At 35.6% G+C, this 10,084-nt stretch overlaps 1 protein-coding gene across 1 annotated transcript; it reads right to left on the reverse strand.

Moving 5' to 3' along the window:
* Nucleotides 1-4,710: 4,710 nt before the first annotated feature.
* On the reverse strand, nt 4,711-8,339 carry LOC104899593 (transcription factor bHLH78). The gene is made up of 8 exons (XM_010686809.4): nt 7,057-8,339; nt 6,764-6,964; nt 6,581-6,646; nt 6,424-6,492; nt 6,155-6,226; nt 5,814-6,023; nt 5,253-5,343; nt 4,711-5,140 (listed from the first exon to the last, which is right to left on the reverse strand). The coding sequence occupies exons 1-8, from the start codon at nt 8,074-8,076 to the stop codon at nt 5,103-5,105; spliced, it is 1,767 nt and encodes a 588-aa protein (XP_010685111.2). The 5' UTR covers nt 8,077-8,339; the 3' UTR covers nt 4,711-5,102.
* Nucleotides 8,340-10,084: the final 1,745 nt, after the last annotated feature.

Consider the following 10,084-nt stretch of genomic DNA (forward strand, 5'->3'; position numbering starts at 1 on the left):
TCAAGCGAACCGCCCTACCTTATATAAGGACAGAAGGGAGGAGGTGACCCTTTTCTTTCCTCGGATGATGGCTTGCTTGTTCAGTTTTGCACCTTCATCGCCACAACTTGGGGGGAGTTGCTCCTTAATCCGAACTACAACCTCCAACCTTTCATCCAAAGGGTCTTTGGTGAAAATGGTGCGTTAACCTCAAGGAACGGAACGGCTAATATAATTGAGCATCCCAGCTGCACCATTTATCGTTTTCAAATCAGTGGTTCCAGATTGCCACGACACACGAAATTCTTATTCCTTTGTCTTGTTATTTTGTTCTTGAGTTTAGCCTTGAAAACACTATATTTAGTTTTAACATGAGTTCAAGAAGAAAATGCTAAAGTTTTCACCAATAAAATGGTTAAAGAATCCAATTGAAACTCCAAGGAGGACCAGGAATCCAATTGTGTTAACCTGATTAGGTTAACCCTGACATTTAATATATATAATGTTTACAATACAGGCCTACGACTAGTAAAAGACCATACTATCCTTTTACATACAATGTTACTCTGATTCACCCCCTCAATCTTTACGGGATGAAACAACGGATAGATTGGTGCGATATTTAGTAAACAAGTCAGTAGATAGGCCCTTAGTAAAAATATCAGTAACCTGAGACTGAGTAGGAACATGTCGAACGATGAGACCTCCCTTGGCGACTATTTCTCGAACAAAATGATAATCGACATAAATATGTTTGTTGCGATCATGATGAACTGGATTAGCAGTGAGATAAGTAGCAGAGACATTATCACAATACACGATCACAAGATAGCGAAGAAAATGGCCAATGTCAGCAAGAAGTTGCTTGAGCCAAATAGTTTCTGCAGCTGTGTAGGCAACAACCATGTATTCAACTTCAGTGGAAGATTTAGAGACAATAGGTTGCTTTTTCGAGCGCCAGGAAGTAAGATTCTTCCCAAGAAAAATCGCATAGTTAGTAGTAGAACGATGAGTGTCAGGATAACCTGCCAATCTGCATCAGAGTAGGCAATAACAATAGTAGGAGAACTGCTGCTATATAAGAAGAGACCGAAATCTAAAGTGCCCTGTAGATATCTGAAAATTCTTTTCACAACATGAAGGTGAATAGTACGAGGAGCATGCATAAATTGAGACACCATATAATTAATAGCATCAGCAATATCTGGACGAGTCATAGTTAAGTACGGCAATGCACCAACCATACTACGATAATATGTGGGATCAGCAAGGAGTGCTCCATCAAGCAGAGACAATGTTACTCTAGAGACAACATGAGTGGTAACTGGTTTAACAGTATGAAGATGAAATTTACGGAGTAAATCAGAAACGTACTTATTTTGAAACAAAAATAAACTAGAGGAAGTACGCACAACTTGAACACATAAGAAGTAATGAAGATCCCCTAAATCCTTCATAGCAAACTGAAATGAAAGAACAGAGATAAATTTTGTGACAAGGGCAGGACTACTGTCAGTAAGGATAATATCATCAATATGTAAGAGAAGAATGATAAGATGACCACGGAACTTGAGGGTGAACATAGAAGTGTCACAACTGCTGCACTTGAAATTAATTGATAATAGGAAATTGCTGAAACGAGAGAACCAAGCTCGAGGAGCTTGTTTCAAACCATAAATGGACTTACGGAGACGACAAATATGAGTAGGTTAGATGGATGAATAAAACCCGAAGGTTGATGCATGTAAACCTCTTCATGAAGAAAAGCATGAAGACAAACATTTTTGACATCTAATTGACAAATAGACCATTTAAGAGAAACATCAATAGTAATAATTAAGTGAACAGTAGTAGGCTTAACAACAGAACTAAAGGTTTCAACGTAATCAATACCTGCCTGCTGGTGATTTCAAAAAACGACAAGCTTGGCTTTGAACCGTTCCACAGAACCATCGGAATTATATTTAATCCGATAAACCCACTTACAACCAAGCAAATTCTTATCATAGTTGCGAGGTACCAACTCCCATGTGTCATATTTTCATCTAGCATAGCTTGACGCCAACAAGAATCTTTAGAAGCTTGTTTAAAATTAGTAGGTTCAGATGCTACAATTTCAGTGCTTAAGTTCATTAAGACTTTAGGTTTAGACACACCATCTTTTAGTCGAGTGACCATGGGACGACGGTTAATGACAACAGAAGACACAAGAGGTGGGGAGGAGACACAAATAGACGAGACAACACCCAGGGGTGAGGCGGAAAGCATAGGTGCGTGCAGGACATTCCCAGCAGCAGCACATGGGGCATCCATGTGGTCTGCGAGGGAAGAAGTCGAGAAGGGTAGCCCAGTTGGCGTTTGGGACGCTACGGGCTGACTAGAGAGGGCGCAGGACCCAACGAACGCTGAGGCATCAGCGGGCCAGGCCGAAGGTGACCAAAAGGGAAGGGGGGAAGTCCCAGCGAGGGAGGGCTCGAGACTCGGGGATGCGGGAGAACCCGTGACCGAGGGAGCAGCAATGCTGCGTGAGGGATGGGAGGGCAACGAGGTTGGTGCAATGGTCACGGAAGACGAGGGATGGGGCGTATGAGGCAAGGGAACCGACAAGGTAGATGTTGGGACGGATGGAGGAGACACACATGCAACATTGGTGAGGGACCAATCATTAATCAGAACCATGGGCGAGGTGTAAGGCATGATAGACGCAGGACTAACAAGAGCACGATAAGAAAATTTATGTTCACGAAAAAGAGCATAACGACTAGTGAACACTTTATTGGTAGTAAAGATACCATACTATCCTTCTACAAACAATGTTACTCTAATACATAAGTTTATAAAAATATAAGAAGAGACACGCTTCAATGAAGAATTTCCCAATACAATTGGACCCTACCTTTCCGCGGCTGATATAAATCCAACCATATTTTCTTCATTATAGCTCCATCCTTATTTTCTTCTTCATTATATCCCGAAAGATATCCTTAAAAACTTTGAATGTCCAACAAGTTACATGCATGGCAGGCAAGTTACTCCTTCACCATTAAGGTTAATTAACGGGGCTAAAAACTAAAAAGGAAGACAACTAGTAAAGTCATAGGAATATAATATGAATTGGATGTCAGACACGGTTTTACTAAATGATTGGTTAGGTTTATACACCAATGAAAACAAGGCTGTCACCTGAACATTATTACTATTACTCACCTCTTTGGCTGTTTAAATATAAACATAATATTAAAACTTAGCTCTACCATTACTTAACCCATTAAGTAAACTCCCCCCCACCAAATTCAAAGCATCTTCTTCATAATTTAATCTAAAATTTCTGCCATGGCAGGCCAATAATACAATTCCTAATTAAATTATTGCTAAAGGCTGCAATGGAAAAATCTTTTGTTAAACCCAAGAAACTGGATTTTTACCAGCACTTCTCCATTATTAACAAAAATATTATTCTAATTTCTTAAGGTGGACAAAGGAGGCATCTTTTTTAGCTGAAATCCACTAGTCTAAATTAACTTTCTTCTTCTTATTTTTTTTTTTTTTTTTTTTTGGGCCTTTTAGTAATAAATTTCCAAATCAAACCATTTGCATATATATATATATATATAATTAATTAAAGTCTTGATGAGAGATAATTAAAGCTTCTGTTTTCATTCATTGGGCCTGGACAGAATCTCAACACTGCCAACCTGGGATTCTTGTTTAATCTCAATTTCATGAAGAATTATTTTACAGAAATATTAGATTTAAATACTTTCTTTTCATATAAAAGTCTTACATGTTGTTTGATTATAGCAATTAGCAGTGAGAAAAGAGAACAGAAGCTTCTGTTCAATTTGGTGTTTTTGATTGAGATAGCAAAGTAAACGTTTTTACAGAAGATAAAAAAGAAAGAAATGATACAAGTTGATGACTGACTCCATTCTAGATAATCCATTGCCCTAACAGTGTAATTATTCTAACTTATGATTATTTAGTAAAGGTTAATGAAGATAAGAAGAGAAAAAAGCCCCTTAATAACAGCTGGTTCACAACATAATATCATTAAGATTGTGTAAGTTGTAACCAACTACTTTAACACGATTTCATGCATCATTAAAATCTTGAGCAAATCAACCAAATATAACTGTCATGATGTAAATATATCAATTTATCAGCCATATCCCATTCAGATTATACATATGATTAAGAAACTTTAAATTTTCATAAGTATGAGAAGCTCCTTCCGTTTTAAATTTTTATTTATTTGGTAAAAAGAATAACCTCTAGGCTATCTTTGTATAGGGTTCAATCCAGAGGCTCAAGCATTTGGACGGAGAGGAAGTTGTAAGAGAATTCTCCTTCAAGTGCCCCTCATTTGGTGGGATTCGAACCTCTGACCTTGAGGTCATGAGTTGAAATTCCTACCAAGAGCTAACTCCATCCTTTTTATATGGCTTAGGGGAATGTTTTGATTATTTATAAAAAAGTTATCATGTGTGCTATTATTAGTGTTGTTATAACTTGACTTTTTAAAATTTTATTTAGTAGTATGCAACTAAAAGTATCAACTGTGAAAAAGAAAGTTGATCTGACAAACAAGCCCGAAACAACAAAATAACATCTGGAGCTAGGTAGTATGTTTTTTTATTTTATATATATGTAATAGATTTAAACATTTTGATAATAATTAAAACATATATAGCATTATATCATCAAACACAATCTAATACAAAAAAACACCCCTTGAAAAACGTAAGATGACATCTATATCTTTTTAATTATCTTTCTTCTTCAACTTAATATATGTTACATTGGGTGGAGCAAATGCAAGACTTTTGCACCAAATGATCATAGAATATTACAAAGGATACATATGAGCATAACTACCCCTAAAAAAATAATAAGGCAAAAAAATAAGTAATTGGTAGATAAAAAGAGGGAAAGGTGAGATGAATCTAAGGTGAAAAGGGAAAAATAAAGATAAAAAAAAGGAAAACATATTTTTCTTATATTAGATATTAAAACAATGGCCTTGAAGATCCTTCAAAGTCTCTTTGTATGTACAACCAGCCTCTGTGTCTCTCTCCCCTTTCCTTCCCCCTCTGTCCATCATATTCAAGATTGATGATTGGTGGTTAGAACTCAATTTTCATAAGTGGTGATAGATTTGACCCTACACAAAACAAAAGCAGCAAAACAAAGTTAATTAAGACAACAATTTAATTTGCACTAATATAAAGATTATTGAAGAAACACTTTAATCATCCTAATAAAAATTTTCTTACCATGTAAAACTTGTGATTGAAATCCATCCTCCTTTTGTCCAAAACCCATTTGAACAATACTTTGGAGGTCTCCCTCACATAATGATGATAGCTACACAATCAAAATTGTTTCATTAGTTGCATATTCATTAATTATACATCATTTTCGCAATTCGTTTTTATTTTTTTTCTTAATCCTACTTCTAACAAGCTTGATTAAGGGTTAATTACCATGTTTAAACCTTAGGATTTAATATTTATACAAATATATTAAAAGGCATGCATAAACAAGAAAAAAATTGTGAAAATTGCGCAATATAGGGTTTGATCTCGAGACCTCAAGTAGTCAAGTACATATACTAAAGTATTAACCGATAGACTATGTTGTATTTAGTGTTATTATCATAAAGTATTATATTAATAAATGAATTTTTCTTACCCGGGGCATAGCCCGGGCCTAATAACTATTAATAAGTATAAAACGCGTTTTAATTAAGCATCTAATAATTAAATAATTATGATCTAAGCTTAAAATTTAATCCAACCATATTAGGAAAAACATTAAGTGGAGTAAATGATTACCTGAGAAAGACCATTAGAGAAAAAATCAAGTGGAGGTAAATGTAAAGCATGATTTTGATTAGTTGTGGAATTTAAAGGGGCCATAGGAGATGGGGCCGTGGTGGTTATGCTATCTTGTAAAGGATTTTGATGAGTTTGGCCATAATGGGTTGGTGCCAAGGAATCTGGTGGGTACATTGGATGCGGCAATGAGCAATTTGGTTGGATCACCTGAAATTTCCCCACAAAAACTAAATTAAACATTACAAAAAATAAAATAGTCAATCAAAAGTTAAGTTTTAGGATCAAAAGATATCACAACTTTTAAATTTATTAAAAGGAAAAGGGAAAAAGTAACTTACATCCTTTGAGAAAAGGTTTCCCATGTTGAACTCTAATCTTGGATTCACAGAAGATAACTTCATTGAAAGGAACTAAACCAAAAAAAAAAAAAAAAAATATTAAGTTTAACAAACAATTTTACATAATATTTTGGCTACCTATAAAGTGAAGTTACAAAAATATCATTACTAGACTCGTACTTACAAAATTTAGCTAACGACACTCCTTATTTATGAAATACTAGCCTTTTGTGCACGTGATTATTGATTGAATTAGGCCTTAAATTTACCTCGACTTGTCGTTGTAATGACTGTACATAATTGATAATCTCATCCAACATTAGTGCTTTTCCGGTTACCTGTAATTAGCAAATTGAACATTGAAATGAGATTATTATAGATAATTGTTGGTAATTTCCGATCCTCAAATTAAGGTAAAAAAAGTACCTTATCACAGCCTGGTACAAGATCCTGAAGAAGCTTCATTCTTTCACTAATTTTCTCTCTTCTAACCTGCCATGTATGAACATTACAAGTCAACCATTGTAATATGCTAATTAATCATCATATATAATCTCTATCTTAAGAAATAGAAATAGTAAAATTAGTGATGTGTAGTAAAAATCTTACTCTTTCAGCAAGACTATGACTATCAGTGGCTTGACCCCTTCTTGCTCTAACATGAATATAATCCTTTGGTGCCTCTGGTGGCTTTTGGTTTGCATTACTCTGTTTTTTCCCATCATCTCTTCTGGTTTCTTCTGTTTTCGTATCGTCGCTTTCTTCTGATTTGCTTCTCTTTGCACTTAAATCCTCTCCATTTTCTACCACCTGAAACATTTATAAAACTATTCTTCAACACAACATAACATTTCTCTCTATTATTTTTCTACTTAGTTATAACAATTAGAAATTGCACTTACTTTGGGCAGGGGAGATTGAGATTGAATTTCCTTGGATTTTCCCTTTGGAGGAGCTGCTTTTCTTTTCCTGTTTGATCCAATTTCAACTGCTTGATTTTGGCCCGAAATCGACGAATTGTCTCGTGAATTAGAGAATTCACCTTGTTCTTGATTACAATTTCCAGATTGTTTCCTTTCATTGTTTTGAAACAATAATGAATTCTTGTTGTTTTCAGCTTCATCAGATCCAGCTGCCTTAATAAGTGAAGGACTACTAGAAACTCTTTGTAATTTACCACTTCCACTTAAATTACTAGTATTAGTATTAGTATTGGATCGATAACACAATTCTACATTATTATTATTATTGTTAAAACTAGTAGTAGTATTAGTATTAGTATTGCTACCATTGTTATTGACCCCAAACTGGCTTATTCTTCCATTAAAACTCCTACTTCCAAAGGAAGAAAATCTCGCAGCTCGCTCCGCGAAACCCGGATCACCAGGCATTGCCGGCAAATTTGAGCTCAAAGGTATTGAATTTCCCAAGGTGGGGAAATTTTCTTTGACCAAATGATCCATAATTGGCATTGATATCCCCATTTTAGGTGGTGAGCTAAGTGGGGTACTATAAGTTGAGTTATTGGTGCTACAATTCCCACCATTAGCACCAATGTAAGGTGGCGGAACATGGTGTTGTCCGCTTGAAGAAATGTCGCCGGAGTTGCAAATATTGCCAAGTTTTCCAATCAACTCTCTGATCATAAAATTGTCGTTCGACAAGGCGGAGTTTGACGCTGCAGGAGAGGATACCATAGAGCTTAAAGCAGACTCAAAATTATCAGTTGTATTATTATTATGATTAGTAGGAGGAAGTGGAGGTTGTGTAGAGAGAAAACAATCATGGGATTGATTGGTTTGGATTTCCATTGCTGAGGAAAGAGTTTGCCATGTGGGCATTGAAGAAGAAGAAGAAGAGAATGGATGATCATATCGTAGGGAAGGCGGTATACCGGCATTTAGAAAGAAATCCTTCTCCATGGAGTGTTAATTGGTTGGAATTTGAGATGAGTTTGTGATTGTGTTTAAAGTTTGATTGTTGGCTAAAATGTTGTTTTACATATGAGTGTGAGTTGAGTTATATTGAAGTTTAGATGGCTTGAATTGTAAAAAACAGGGGAAAACAGAGAAATTGGTATAATGAGTGTTATGATTTGGGTGTAGTTGTGTAATTATAGAAAAAATATTGTCAAATTGTTGGGAAAGAGAGGGAGGGGGGAAAAGGGGGGGAAGGTCTTTGGGAGGTAAGGATGCAGCTATATAGGAAATTAAAAAGGACTGTTTGGGACTAAAGTTAACAAATGCAGTAAATTAATTAATGATTTAAGTTTTTTAATTTTTAAAAAATGTTGATGATTTTTGGCTTGAGTTCTTCAAAATAGATGAAAGGGACTGTTTGACCTAATTTAATAAGAAACAGTAAGTTCCTTACTAACTCCAGCATTACTTGCATTCCTATTTCTTCAACTTTTTCTATTTCTTTAAGCCCTCCGCAAAAGGCGGGTGAGGGAGTTCAAGAGCTGAACTTGCACAATTTGCCGTTTTCTTCTTTGTCTTGCTTTAGTTGAATGGCATGTTGCCCACAAGCTAGTAGAATACAGAGTTCCTTTGGCAAATGGCCTTTTTGTACTTTTTTCTTTCTTTCTTTTGTTATCGCCTCTTTTATTACATGATTTCTAATATACAATTTTGACTAAATATATCTTTAATTACATAGTAGTAAAATTATAAAAAGTTATTAATTTTAAGTACACATTGTAAGATCTAACAAAATCATACACGACTATTATTATTGGATTCCAATAAAGATCTTAATTATCAAAAAGATCTAAATGATCCTATTCTTTGAAGTTACTTATTAATGTTTGTATGATCTTACAATCCCATTTGGATACAAATATAAAATGTGGAATCTTAACACACCCACCGAGTCAATCTGATTTGATATGCACTGATAAATCATTTGCAATTTTTTTTTCTTATTTATTAGTTCATATACACATATATTTAATGTATTTTATCATCATTGCTAAAAGTTGCAAAATTCAGAAAATTCATAATCTTTTTTCAATTATTGTTAGAATATATTTCTATACATTAAGTTTTGTAAATATAGCAAGTGTATATCTCGTATCCCTGATTTGTAGGCCTCGCTTACGGCTTTGTTTATGGTATATAATGACTCTTAGTCAATGATAATTATTACGGAAAATATTATCTTTCAAGGTATCAAGAGCCCTATGGCATCTTTCCTTCTTTCTTTCCTTCTTCCGCTGTGGCTAAACATTTTATTTTTCTTCTTCTCTGATCTCCCATGGCTGCCGGCAAGCAAGACTTTCACCTAGCCCTTGCTGTCTCCAACATCAAGAACCATGTTTCCGTCATGAGATGGAAAACGTTCAATATGGAACGTAAGTTGAAATTTTTAAGATTCATGCTCTGTCTTATTGGGTCCTCCATCATACAATACCACCAGAAACGGGAAAGGATCCACTCCTCCCTCCACCGATCGCGATGTTGAAAAGGAACCTTGGGAAACTCTCAACGCTACTATTCTCCAGTGGATATACTTCACGATCTCCAATGATCTTATCACTACCATCCTTGAACCGGACTCCATGACCCAGACAGAATGCAAACGTGTTAGGGACATCTTCTAGGATAATGAAAATTTTCGTACCGTCGCACTCGAGCAATAATTTTCCAATGTATCTGATTACCGTCAAAGCCTAAAATCTCGATCTCTCAGACCAACTAAAAGATGTTGGAGCACCACTCAACCAACGCCTTATTCTCCAGTTGTTTCAGGCTTTATCTTGGGCTTACAAAGTGGTTGGTAATTTGATTCGTTAAAGCAAACCTCTCCATCCTTCCTATCAGCCTCGTTCTACGCTCACCTTGGAGGAGACGGGGTAGGCTAAGATGGCGGCTACCGAGTCCAGTTCTGCTTTGGTTGCAACTGCTCCTAAGGATGCTGAGTATGGTGAGC

The sequence above is a fragment of the Beta vulgaris genome, chromosome 7 (genome assembly GCF_026745355.1).
Source record: "Beta vulgaris subsp. vulgaris cultivar EL10 chromosome 7, EL10.2, whole genome shotgun sequence".
Classification (NCBI taxonomy): Eukaryota; Viridiplantae; Streptophyta; class Magnoliopsida; order Caryophyllales; family Amaranthaceae; genus Beta; species Beta vulgaris.